General features: G+C 57.1%; 1 protein-coding gene across 1 annotated transcript; it reads left to right on the forward strand.

Annotated features, from left to right (window-relative positions):
• The first annotated feature begins 2,788 nt into the window (after positions 1-2,788).
• AGPAT2 (1-acylglycerol-3-phosphate O-acyltransferase 2) lies at positions 2,789-12,995 on the forward strand. Its single transcript, XM_074891052.1, has 6 exons — positions 2,789-3,076; positions 7,066-7,199; positions 7,740-7,915; positions 8,120-8,215; positions 9,869-9,941; positions 10,845-12,995. Exons 1-6 carry the CDS (start codon positions 2,886-2,888, stop codon positions 10,994-10,996), a joined length of 822 nt encoding a protein of 273 aa, XP_074747153.1. The 5' UTR covers positions 2,789-2,885; the 3' UTR covers positions 10,997-12,995.
• Positions 12,996-13,669: the final 674 nt, after the last annotated feature.

The raw sequence follows: 13,669 nt of genomic DNA on the forward strand, positions 1-13,669 counted from the left end.
GCTCGGCGATGCCAGGCGATGGGTAAGGTCTCTCCTTCTTTCCTACCCTGCTGAGTGCTTTCTTTCTCTTCCCTCCTCAGCTCACCTTCTCCCCGCGTGCGTGGGAGATGTTCTCCTGGCTCCATTTCTTTTCCAGTCAGAAGCTAGTCATCAAAAGGGAGGTCACATGTTGTTTCCAAGGGAAGCAATAAATTAAGACAAATAAAAGATAAAAAACACAGCCAGATTATAAAAGACACCAGAAAACTAAGGCCAAGGGTAACCCTCTCGGCTTTATGGCTTTTCACAGACCCCGTCACAGAAATCCCACCATCAGCGATGCTGTGTGGACCCTTCTGCTCACCATGTTTTGCTGTTAGAACACTTTTACCATTTCCAGGTAGTTTTTCCAGGCAGCTTTTCAAGGTCCCTGCTGAGGGTGCTGGAAGGCACTGGGTGCCACACACACCCGCAACAGGCAGCGCCTGCCGCAGAGAATTTACTGCCTGCTCGGCGCTGGCTGGGTGCTTGCTCCTGCCAGTGTTTCTGGACCCTGCTCAGCTAGACTACCTGCAGGCTACACTTGCCACACGTCTAAATAATTCAGTCAGTAGTTTAAATATGCAAAAAGTGCAGCACAATCTCGTAAGCTGGGGTTTTTTTAAAAGAATTCGGAGCTGCTTCGTTCTGGCTGCTGGAGCTTGGGAAGGCAGGGAGGGGGTTGCCTTTTCCTCTACCCAAAAACGGACACGTTTCAGGACACATGATGATGACATCCCTGTTGCGTTACGCAGCACGCTGAGGCTCGTGGGCCCTCTTCCATCAGGCAGTTAATAGTTACGATAATGTTAATGCACAAGCTGTCGTCATCTGGCAGCATAACTGCTTGCCTTATGAAATAACTCAGCGTGACAGCTCTGCTTGCTAGCAGGCAGGCCCATGTCTGGCTTCTAATCTGGCATCAGAAATCACTCCCCTTCCTTGAGCTACAGACTAATATTAAACGTTTCATTTGCATTACTCCAGATAATCTCTTGGAGAGCGTGGGGAGAAGGGAATTACAGCCAAGCTCCTTTAGGAGCCCACACATGAAGCAAACGCGCAACTGCCATCCCCATCACGCCATATCTGCTAAAAGCCGTTTGCCACCGGTGCTGCGGCCGCGCTGGAATTCGCATTTCAGTTTCCTCACGTCAGCCGGCGTTTGCGAGTTGAGCGGATCAGCTCGCACGATGCCCCAGTGACGGATCACCAGTGACTTTCTTCCCGTGTCAACAAAAGCAAAAGTCATGAGGATAATGTAGAATTGCTCCGGGCCAGCGTATGTTCAGCTGAAAAGGTCTCGGTGACTTCCCAGGCATATGCTGGCTGGCACGGCGCTGGAGCAAGGCTCTCTGAACAGCCTGTACGACGCAGGCCGGAGGGATTAATCTAATGCTGTGTTGAGATGCTAATACAATAAGGGTTCTTTGTGGCATTAGCAGGAATCATGAGACCAGCTCTGAGATGTCATTGCCTGGCAGCTGTAGGGAGCACCAGCGTTGAGCTCTCTGGCAGAGAGAAGGAGCTTGTCTCCTGCTTCAGGCGTTAAAGCTGCTGAGGGGCAGTGAAACTGCAGCGAACCCCTCTCCGTTTTGGTGACAGCCCATTTGTGAACAGCCCGCTACCTCTGTTGTTGAGTCTAGGGAGAGATGTTTTGTTAACAACGGTTATTTGGAAAGCGACAGTCACTTTTCCTTGAGTTTTTCAGGGGCTGCAAAGCTGCGGATGCCAAGAGGATGCTCAGGACCAGGGTTACATCTTACCCTGGTGAAGTCACCGCCACCCGTGGGACTGGGTTTTTGCTATAAAAAGTGTTGCAAAACCTGCTGAGGCCAGTGAAACAGTTTGTGTCAGTTCCAACAGACGTGCTTTCATCTCTCTTGCCAGCTTTGCGCCCACAAAGCTGTTGGGCCTGATCCTGACCTAACCCCAGTGCCAGTGGGGAAAGCTCCATCCCACTCAGCACATTTGTGCCGGTGGAAAACCAGCATCAAGCACCAGCGGAGAACATGGGCGAGAGGAGGAGCAGGGAGACGTGGCAAGCGGGGGTCTGTCACAAAAATTCGCAGCTGACCCCTGCTGAGCTCATTCAGTTGTGAATTTTCGTGACAGAACCAAAGACCCCACACCACATCAGGAGGGACCTAAAGACCCCACATAATGCCAAGAGGGCACCCAAACCCCCCATATCATGCCACAAGGGCACCCAAAGACCCCATATGGCTCTATGAGGGATCTGAAGACCCCACATGGCACCATGAGGGACCCCCAGAAACCCCATATGGCACTATGGGGTCCCCCACAGAGTTCCATGAGGCAACCAAAAGCCCTCCTCACCATGCCATGAGGGACCAAAAGCCCCCACATAGCATCATGAACAGACCCGAAGCCCCCACACCACACTGCGAGGGTCCCCAAACCCCCACATAGCACCATGAGGGACCCAAAGACCTTACATGGCACCATGAAGGGAGCGGAACCCCCCCCCCCCCCCCCCGGCCCTATGAGGGACCCAAAGACCCCACAGGGCTCCATGAGGGGACTTAAAGCCCGCCTCACCACGCCACGAGGGACCAAAAACCCCCACATACACCGTGAGGGGACCCCGCTGTGAGGGGACGCTCCCGCCGCGCCCTGAGGGGACTTTCCCGCCCTGCCTGAGGGGAGCGGCGGGGCGGCGGCGGGCGAGGCGGGCCGGGCCGGGCCGGGCCCTGCGCACCGCCCACATAAGGCGGGGGCTGCCCACGCTGCTCGGCTCGGCGGTGGAGGAGGAGGAGGAGGAGGCGGCGGCGGCGGCGGGAGCAGTAACAGCAACAGCAACAGCGGGGTTGTGTCGGCCGGGCTGCGCGGTCTGAGGCGGCGGCATGGAGCTGGGGTGGCTGCTGTGGGGCGCGGCGGTGCTGCTGCTGCTGCTCCCCGTCCTGATGGAGCTCAGCCCCGCCGTCAACTTCGCGCTGCGCATCAGCTTCTACTGCCTGCTCTGCGTCGTCAGCTCGGCGCTGACGGCGCCCGTCTGCCTCCTCGTCAACGGCGGCCGCACCGTCAAGAACATGAGGTGAATGAGGGGGGGTGTAATGGCAGAGCCAAGGCGCGGGCGGGTGAAACACAAACTGGGGGGATCGGTTTCAGTCCCAGCTTGTGTGGGGGGGTGATGGTGGCCTCCTTTACCTCAGCTCTGTGGCAGCAGACCCTCGGGTGGCCACTGTGGTGGCAGCAGGGTGGCCTCGTGGCGGGGGGGTGTGATGAGGGGCTGCTGTGCCCCATGGCTGTGCCCTCCCCTTCAGAGAGCCCTGTGTGGGGATGGGTGCCCTGCGGAGGGGGTGGAAGGTGTGAGGGTGGCGGCGAGTGGCCACGCTTCAGGGGCTGCGCAGGTTTGGGGGAAAGCTACATGGCAGCAGTGTGAGTTTGGGGGTTTTCCCCCCCTCTAGAAGCAGGGCTGTGCGCTGGCAGATGGTGTTTAATATTCTGCCCTCGGCCTGGCGCAAGGAGCGCAGCGGCCATGCAGCTGCCCGGAGCATGGTTGTTGCTGTCAGGCCTTGCTGCCTGTGTCCTCTGACAGGATGCTGGGGGCGGTGGCGAAGGCACATTTTTAAGGGCAGAACTGGCACTTCTGCTGGCAGCAAAGGAGAACTGGGGCTCTTTGCTTTGCTGTCCTGTAGACAGCTTTTTACCTACTCTAACCATCCGTGTCCAGGCCAAGTTATATGGGTGTGGGGGAAAGGGGAGCCCTCTTAATCCATCCTTTTGGATCAAAGGTTGGGCAGCGTCTCAGCTGGTGGAGCTGGACTTTGCTTTGTTCTTGCAGGCAGGGCTCAGGGCAGAGTGAGCAGGCGCAGGGCACCGACACGCTGCCTTGCGGGCTCTGCCCTGCCTGCCTGAGTCCATCGTCTGCCATCCACTCTGGTGCTGTGGCCCCAGGTGCTGGAAACAGCAGTCTGCGGGGGGATCTCCAGCCTAGCCCTGTCTCCAGCTTTGGTTGCCTCGGCTAGCTCAGGAGCAGCTTTCCAATGCACAAACCAGCTTTGCAGCTGGGAGAATTTATGATGTCAGTTACAGAAACACTCTGGGTGTTTGTTTGTTTGTTTTTCTTCTCCACCCCTAAAACTTGTAAATCTCCTGTAAACTTGAAGGAACTCTTTGGGAACAAAAATTCCTTGCACTGGACAACTCCTCATGTTGAAACTCGGAGCTGAATTTTGGCCAGAACCGCCCTTTTCCTGTAATTTAAGCTCATCGTTTCCATGTACTGGCACTGGCTGATGATCCTGGTCATGTATCCCAGCCCCTGGGAGGTCTGTGGCTGAGGTGATCGACCGAGCTCCCTCTTTCTACAACATCCCAGTCTGCTTATTCTGGCTCGGGGAAGGGGGTTGGAGCGGAGCACGTGCTGGTGGACAGACAGTGATAACAGTGTCACTGCCCGGCGCAGAACACCCCGTCCTCACTGTGCTCCTGGTTCCAGTGCCAAGCTGGTGTGACTTGGAAGAGGTTGCCCTCTGTGTCTGATAGAGATAGAGCTGTTTATCTAGCGGCAGAACCTCTTGCAAGAGCTTCCAATCTGGTAAGCACAGCTCATTAATTCTTGAAAATCAGAGGATCCTAAAAAGGCCTCTGGCACAGGCTGTGGAGCAGAGCACATGAAGCTGGGGGCTGCTGGCTTTCAGACTTGGGCTGTTACAGATGCATGAAAAGGCACATTCCCTCTTGCTTTTCTACTCTCTCCTTGCATCTGGCAATAACGTTAAATTTACAGCTCTCTCCAGCTGTGACTGCACCAAGTCAGGATCATTCATACCAGCAGAGAAGTTGCTTGCAGGGTTGGAGGGGAGTAGGACCCATCTGCTTAACCCCGTGGATGACGTGGCCAGCTCAGCAGGGCTGCTGGTCACCCGATGGTTCTTCTCCTGCTCTGAGCTCTGCCCCTTTCCCTCTTTCAGTGGCTCAGGCCACATCTTGTGCAAGGAAACGCTGGCTCCTTACTGGCAGGAGGAAGTTGAGTGGTTGCTCTTGAGTAATGTGTAACCAGCCTCTCCCAGCAGCTCCTGAGCAGTGTGACTTCCAGAGCAGTGACCTCTTTTTTGGTTGGCAGTCAGAAGGGAGGAGATGTGGGATTTAGGTTAGTCTGGTGGCATGGCATCCACCGTGACCTCACCGATTCATGTCACCCTGCCTCTCCTCACCTGCCCCCTCGTATCTTTACCTGGACTGCACTCCTGTAACCTCAGTGCAGGCCCGTGGTGCCCGGGAGCTCTGCAGGCTGTGCACCTCCCTGTGTCCTTTCCCTGAGCACGGCTTTAAGCTTTGCAGCGGGTTCAAATGACGGGGACTGATAGCAGTGGTGTCGCTCAGCTGTGTCACCTGCGGGCGTCAGCCTGGCCTGAACTCCAGTGTGAAAGCCAGCGCCTGGGTGGTTGGCATGGTGGGGCACCCCATGGAGATATGAACCCCACTGTGGGTAGAAGCAAGCTGGGGAGAGTCGCGTTGACAGAGGTGTGAGGTTGAAGAGCTGATGGCAGGAGTGGGAATACTTTTGGAGAGCAGATGCTGGGAGCTGCTGGCCAGCTGCTCACCTCCCACCCTGGGTGACAGGGATGCTTCCCACGCTGGTGGTGCTGCAACAGCTCTCCTGCTGCACCCTGTGGTGGGGGAGAAGCTGACACTGTCCCTCGGTCTTCTCCTGCAGGGAGGAAATCTCCATCCCCTGTCTGTCAGGGAGAAGGTGGGCCCTGAGGAATGGCATCCAGGTGCTTGCTGAAGGCAGGTCAGCTCCTGAGTCCGCTCTGGGGGAGAGCAGAGCAGAGCTGGTGGCTGCTTCTGGGAGCTTCATTCATGCGCAATCTCCTCTGCCTCCTGTCCTGGCAAATGGCTGCTCCCCAGCTCAAAATAGCCCCTGCGTGCTGCCAGCTTCTGGCTGTGTCCTTTGGCCGAGTTGGAGGGTCCCCAGCTCCCACCTGTCTGGGGGTGGTGTAGACGGGCCCTGCTCCCATGGGCTGGCAGGGTCTCAGCCGGCGAGCCTGGGCTGGGTGTGCTCAGCGAGGGCACCTCAACCTGCTCGATGCTTTGGCAGGCTGAGTGGAGCTGCTGGTGTCTCAGGCCAGCTGGGCCCCCAGCCCTCAGGCACCGGGGAAGAAAGCTGGGAGCTTTGTGGACAGACCTGTAGATCTGCTGGGAAGTGAACTGACAGGCAACAGCTATTTGCTTGAAGATGGGTTTGCCGGGGGCACCCAGCCTCTGCCAAGCTGTGTCGGAGCATCCTGTTTGCTGCTTGCATCCTTGTGTTGTACAGGGAAGTGTTTCTCACTGTTTCTCCTCTGTTCTTGGACTCCCCTGGGGTAACGACACCCTGTGTTTGTTTGTGTTGTTAAGCGGCATCTTCCAGCACTGCAAGGAGCAGAATTGGCAGTGCCTTCCTTGTGTGACGGGTGTGCAGGCTAACACCCATGTGCTGGGGAGCGGCAGCTCCTAGGAGAACTGTTTGAACAATTTATGGGGCTCTGCTGATGGCAGGAGGAAAACATTGGTAGTATCGGAGCAGACTACAGCCATGGCATAGGGGGAAACAAACAGCACTAAGTCGATGGGACTGGCAGGAGGAGGAGCTGTCCTTGATCCACAGTTGAAACGAGCATCTCTCCCTCCTGGACTTTGGAGGGATTCCAGTTCTGTTTGCAGGTGCGCTCAGCTGGACTTGCCTCTTCCAAAGAGCTTGTAGGGAGCTGATGCTGTCAGCTTGAAGGAAGCATGGACCATCAAGTCTGGCTGTACCAGCCTCAAAGTTACAATCAGCTTCTTCTGGGCTTCCAGTAAAATTCCCACCCTGGGAGTGCACAGGGCTTAGCATGTAACTGAAGTGCTGTGAGCACGTGGGACCATGCAGGACAGACACCTGCGTGCACCACAAGGCAAATGAGACTGGAAGCTCCAGGGAAGATGAGACTGGACTCTGTCACAGAGCTGCTCTTGTCTCCTTCCACCCACCCTGGGTATGGCAGACCCTGTCACCTTCCTGCCCTGCTGCTCTCTGACCGCTCTTTTCTTCTGCAGGATCATCAAAACTGTGGTCAAGACCTTCAAGTATTTCTTTGGCTTGAGGTTTGAGGTGAAGGGACTGGAGAACTTCAAGGTGGAGGGCCCTGCTATCATTGTGTCCAACCACCAGAGCATCCTTGACATGATGGGTGAGGAGCTGGTGGGAGAGAGGAAGGGAGGGAGCAGTTCTCTTGCTCGCCGTCAGAGAAATCCTGCTCGCATCTCCTGGCCAAGCAGCCCCCCGAGCCAGCTGCTCCAGCTTTTTCTATCAATGCTGGCTACAGGAAGGCTCTCCCCTCACTCCAAGCTGTCACACCCCCGTGCAGCACCCCAGATACTGCTCAGCTTCAGGTGCTTCTCGGCTCCCTGTTACCTCCCTGCCTGGCTGATAGCCTGGCTGACCTAGCACACGTCTCAGTGTGCAGGGTGGCCCTGCTGCGTGCCCTGGGGCCAAGGAGTGAGCTGCCTCTTGAGGAGTCTTGCTATGACCTGCAGCCACCCTGCCCCTGTCGTTCTGCTGCGTGCCAAGTCTCCATCTGCTCTCTTGATGGCAGCAGGAGCCAGCAAAGAAACAAGGCACTGGTCTGTCTCTCGTGCTCCCCTCCACACCTCAGATAGTCCCTCTTGTCCCCTCCAAGTGCAGGCAGAGGGGGGTGGCTGCTGGGTCTCACCCTCTGCCATCGTGTTAGGGCTGATGGAGGTCCTGCCCGACGACTGTGTCCAGGTGGGCAAGAAGGAGCTGATGTACACCGGCTCCGTGGGGCTCATCATCTACCTCGGCGGTGTCATCTTCATCAACAGGAAGAGCACCACCAGTGCCAAGATGGTGATGGCAGAGGTGGCCAAGACTATGACAACTGAAAATGTGAGTGTGACTGCGGTGTTTGGTGGGGTTGGTGTGTGGCTGGGCATCCTGGGGTGACATGGGGGCATGTGGAACTCCTGGTGTTGGCTCACCTGCAGTTACAGCCCCCAGCAGCTCTTGGTGGGGCTGGCTGGTAGCTGGGCCAGCAGGAAGGGGGCACTGCAGGTGGATTGCTGGAGCAGAACCTTATCTCCCTGTGTGCAGGTGAAGGTGTGGGTGTACCCAGAGGGCACGAGGAACTGCACTGGGGATTTGCTGCCATTCAAGAAAGGAGCATTTCACCTCGCCGTCCAGGCACAGGTAACAGCGCTTTGCTCCTCCACGGGGACCCTGAATGCTTTTGCAGTGACACTGCAGACGGGTCATGCAGCGATGCGGTTTATTTGCTCTCAGGTGAGCTCTGCTCCCAGGCCACAACTGAGCTCCTCGGCTAAACCCCCCTTAAGTGTGACCAGTGCAGGAGTCAAGGGCCTTTTCCATCCCCTGTGGGAGTGACTTGACCCCTGTGGACAGGTGGAGAAGCTGCCTTGTCCCCTCTCCTGGTCCCCCCAGCACTGTGTCCCCGTGTCCCATCTGGAGGGCAGAGCGTGGGGGACAGGCAGCACTTGGGCTTTGCAGGCAGCTGCTTGGCAGCGTGGCGGTGTAGTGTCTGCAGCACAGAGCTTGCTTCTGGCAGGGAGCCCAGCGGGGGCTATGCTTTGTGAGCTTGCCTGGGGCATCCCGAAGCTGTTGATGCAATTCTCAATCCCCTAGGTTGCAATAGTGTAGTGTTGATTGAGGATTGTCAGTGCCAGGGCTTTAGAGCAACATCTGGGCTTGGTCTGTGTGGAAATAGCTGCTCCCTCCCAGACAGCCATATGGTATTTCTTGGTATGTCTTAAATGCCTTTTCTCTCCAAAATGACAAGATCCGTGAGTTAGTGGTGGAGCAGACAAACAGCTCCTTGGCTTTGGACAGCTAGAGCTGTCAGTGCCGCTGAGGGAGCGGTGGTGCGTGCCCGGGCAGGGCTCTGGGGCGGTGTGCCAGCGGCACTGCAGGCCTGGCTCTGCTCCCCGTGTCCCGGCGGCTGCTGGAAGCTGGACCACCCTGCTCGGCTCCCGGGTGCTGGCGACTAGGTGCCAGAGAGGTGGCTGGGAGGAAGGAGATGGGTACTTTGCCTTCCCATGCGTGCTTGGCCTCGAATCTTGGGACTGGGATGACTCGAGACCTGAGGGAAAACTGCTTTCCCTAGAAGAGGTGTTACAGCAGGGATCCTGGGAAGGGAGTAAATGCCAGATCTCTTGCTGGGTTCAACTGGCCAAGCCCAGGGTGTAGCCTGGGTTGTACCATCCTCATTCCTGCTGGCGTGATGCAATCCAGGCAGGGGCTGGCAGCTGCTAGAAGGAAAAGAGAGTGGAAATGGTACCCACCTCTGCTAATACTCTCCCTGAGTCACTGACTGTAGATCCTGTCTGTGTTATTAGCACTGAGATAATGACTCTCTGCCTGCCCTCCTGGCTGTGTCTCTGCCTGTCTGAAGCTTCCCTGGGAGCAATTGTTTGCAACTGGTGACTCCTTTTCTTAGACACTGAAGGCACACCAGCCGGCCTCCCCCAAACATGTGCCTGTACAGCACGGCAGGACCTGTCAAAACAGGCACCCTCCAGATGTTTGCAGGTCACAAAATACCTCAGTTTTGAAGCCTGGCTTGGGACAAGAAGCCCTGAGAGCCAGTGCTGACCTGCAGCTGAAATGTAACTTGAGTGTCCCTGTGCCTTGAGTTGCTGGGGAGTGGTTTTGATCCCATTTAACTCCTGACTCTCCCAGCCTTTGGAAGCAGGTCTTGCCTCGTGAGTGCCCTGAGTGTCTGAGAGCTGGGCCAGGTCAGCTCTGCTGCGTGGGGTTTGCTGATTACCTCTGGCCTGCCCTGAGTTGCTGCAGTGCAAGTAACTCCTCTTTTTCTTCTTCCCCAAGGTCCCAGTGATCCCTGTGGTTTATTCCTCCTTCACTACCTTCTATAACCCAAAGAAGAATCTATTTACATCAGGTATCAAAGAGCCTGAGGGTCTTTACAGTCGCTTGGAGACAGGGCTGATGCCATAGCCATGTGGGGATCTGGTTCACAAGCATGTGAGAGGGAAGCGGAGCTGGGGTAAACAGGAGTCGTCCCTCTGGGAGATGTGTGGAATCAGTTGAAAGCACTTGGCATCAGAGCCTGGGCTGGGTTAACTCAGAAAAGAGCGTAATTAAATACGGTGAGGGATGTTGTCATTAAAAATTGGACACCACCTCTCCCTCTCATAACTCTCACAACCCAAGTCTTTTGGTGAGGGCTTGGGGGAAGGAGCCAGCGTTCAAAGCAGGGACCCCTCTGTGAGCAAACCGAGGAAGCTGGTTGTATCAAAGCTCTGGAGTCTGTCAGTGCAAGTGCTGGGCAGAAAGTTGGCTTGCAGTCAGCTTGGAGCAGTAACTCTCATTTTTGGGCAAAAGCCGTGCTTGCCGTGCTCCCTGCCCACATGGCTGGAGCCCCCCAAAGGTAGGAGGGCTGGAGGGAGGCAGATGGAGGGAGCACCCGGTCAGGCTGTGCCTGGCAGGGCCCTGGAGCTGAGCAGGTCCGTGGCCCTGGGCTCCCCCGACTCTTTTGGCCAGCAAGTGTGGGCAGAGTGGCCACTAGCCTTGGAAAGGGGCAAGTTCTGGCTGGGGTGTCAGTTTGGGGCAGAAGGGAAGTGCTCTGCGTGGCACGGCTGCTCGAGGGCAGGGTTGAATCCCAGAGCAGCCCTTACTCCTGAGACCGGTGCGGCCTCCGCCTGCGTTCCCTCCTGAAGCCCTGTGAGGGGATGAGAGCTGTACTGGGGGCTGGCCAGGGCAGGGGGAGCAGGGGGGCTGGGGGGGCTGAGAACAGCACTCCTGGGGCGTGTGGGTTTCTCACAAGCTCTTCTCTTGTTCCCAGGCAAAATCAAGGTTGAGGTTCTGCCTCCAATAGAGACCAAAGGCTTGACATCAGACGATGTCTCTGACCTCACTGACAGATGTTTCCGCACCATGAGGGAGACCCTTTTCAGGCTGTCAGGCCGTCCAAGTGAGGCCAAGGACTCATCCTAGATGCTTCTCCAGTGGCGTCACCTTGTGGCGGTGGCAGAAGGGACCCATCTGTTGCCAAATACCCAAGGAACTTCTCTTCCTCTGCAGCGACTTCTAACTCTGGGATCACCACAGACTGGCACACACACAGGGTGTCGAGCCAGCGCTGAGGTTCCCCATTGAGTGGATTTCTCCTGTGGGTTCATTATCTCGCAATGAAACGTCTCCTTTTTCTGAATTTCTCAGGCATCAAACTTGTGCTACCAAAGGGCTCAATGACCAGAGAGGTGAGTTCCCCCAGCTCAGGCAGCTGACGTGGGGTGACAATGAAAACCTGGCTGGAGGCAGGGCTCTGCCTCACGTCAGTGCCCCTGCACCTGTGTTTGTGCCGGCCTGGCCCTATGCTGCCCCTGATGGAAAGCACCAGGCAGCAGTTTGTATCTGCACAACCTTGATGCTGCTCAAACGGGGCTGAGAATCGGGTGAAAATCCAGACTCTGGCTCTTTGGCAGTGCTGGGAGCGCGGTGTCCTCCCAGAGCGCTGCACTGCGGCACGGTGGTCCCGGGGGCAGGACCTGTCTCCTTGAGAGCTGTCCTTGGGTGGCAGCAGCACCTTGTGCTGGGGTTTTATCTTGCCCAGGCACTCCTGAGCCAAGCCTTTCACTTCTGAAGGAGGCACTTGGGGCCAATAACCTCAGCTGGGCTGCGGAGGGGAATTTGTGGGGCCTTACGGTGTTTCTTCGGGCTCAATTGCCTTGTCTGAACGGGGGCCCTTGCTCGGGGTGGGGTGCAGCGGTGGAGAGGGAAGCTGCAGTCTGACCAAGCCAGCATGTATGGTCTGGGCCGAGTTTAGCTGAATGCTGCCCAGCCTTGCCAGGTTAGTCATCTTCTGAATGACACCCCACCCTTGTTTCTACTGCTCAGAGCCACCAGCTTGATTTTTAAAAACAGGACACTGGGCAAACCTGTCCTTGCGTGTGACTTGTTTGTGGCCCATCTCTGGATACCAGGGCAGGCTCGGGGCTGCTTTGGTGTTGGGGAAAGTGCCCCCAGCTCCCTGCCGTGGTGGTGGTTCAGTTGCGATGCAAAGGGCCCCACTGTTGCTCCTTTTGCCACTTGTCATGGTCAGCACTGGCCAAGAGATGGTGCCTCTCCCGTGTGTCTTTGCTGCTGCTCTGCAAGGCTTGTAAAACTCCTACAGAGCCACAGCGTGGGTGAGCTGCAGCTGTAAGGGGGCTCGGAAGGCTTCAGCTCTCCTTTTGGGGGCAAATGGGCTCTTTTCCCCGTTCAGATAAAGGGGTTTCCCCTGTGCTTTGAGGTGATGGGTCAACAGAGCTCCTGGATCCAGGGCTGGGAGCTGCAGAAGTGTTGGTGCCTTCTGGGAAGAGCAGGGTTGGATCAGGGCCGTGGTTCCAGGGAACCTTCCCCTCTCACTCGGGGTCAGGGAGGCTTTAGCCCTCCTGTTTGTGGTCCACGGTGTTTAACCTTGAGGTGGGCTACTTGGGCAACCAACGCAACCGGTTTTTGCAGCCCAGCTGGGGCTGCGCTGGTGGAATTGCAGTTGTGAGGCATTTGGGGGTTCAAGCCTCAACAGGAAAAGGCAGGGAATCCCCGAGGGAGCTGGGGACCCTCGGGCTGAGCTGGTGCCTTGGCGGGGGCCAGGGGGCTTTATCAGAGGGGCCTTAGTACAGACTCAGGGGTCAGACCCGCTGTGGGACGGGTCGGGGTGGGAGGATGGGAACGGAACCAGCACTTTGTAAGAGCAACAGATAAAGGGCTGTCGTGGAGGTTGAACCCAGGAGGCTCCTGGGAGAGCTCCTGGGGTGGGGGGGGGGACACAACCACGTCCACCGAGCGACTCCTGCAGCACCCGTCCGTCCCTGGGAGGAGGGAGTGGTGCCTCAGGGTGCGGTTTTCTGCTGTTCATTTTTCATTGGGGTGAGAATAATGTAATGTGCTTTAAAAAAAAAAAAAGAAAAAAAGTACACCTTTGGTTATTTAAATAAAGGAGACTCCTGGTCTTGTGTGGGAGCTTTGCTGCGGGAGGAAGAAGGGTGCTGAGCCCCCAGCTCTTGCAGGGGGTGGGTTTGGTGACCCAGGGGCAAGGGCAGGTCCCTGTCCCCACCCTGTGCCCCCCCCCGCCCCCCCTGGCAGAAGGGCTGTGCTGCTGCCCCCCCCAGCCTCCCCCTGAGCCACAGCTTGGCCGAACTAGGGGGACAAACACCCGCAGGGGCCTCCGGCAGGGGAGGAGGAAGGTGGTGCCTGTGTTAAAGCAGGGCCTCGGTGCAAGCACCCTCCGGGCCAATCCTGATGCAGCAGGAGGTTTTATTTCAGTACAACCCCTTCAGCTCTCAGCTGGAGGCAAGTAGGGAAGTGTTGTACCAGGTTGGCCACCTCTGCTCAGCTCTACCTGTCCTTGGGCCTGAGCAAAACAGTGCTGGGGGGAGGTAGGAGCGTGTGGCTGCCACGTCCGGCAGGGACTGGCTAAAGCAGCAGCCGGTGGCCGTGCCCCTGTAAGCACCCGCACTCACCAGGCCTCAGTCCTCAACACAGGGGACTGTCCCTCCCTCCTTGGCACAACCCAGGGGCAGAGGTTTGTCCCTGCCTGCTCTGTGCTGACGGTGGGAGCGTCGCAGGGAAAGGTTTTCTAACTCCAGTCAAACCAGACCCTCTGCACCTTCAGGCCCGTGGAGA

Source organism: Strix uralensis, chromosome 21 (assembly GCF_047716275.1).
Source record: "Strix uralensis isolate ZFMK-TIS-50842 chromosome 21, bStrUra1, whole genome shotgun sequence".
In the NCBI taxonomy this organism is placed as follows: domain Eukaryota; kingdom Metazoa; phylum Chordata; class Aves; order Strigiformes; family Strigidae; genus Strix; species Strix uralensis.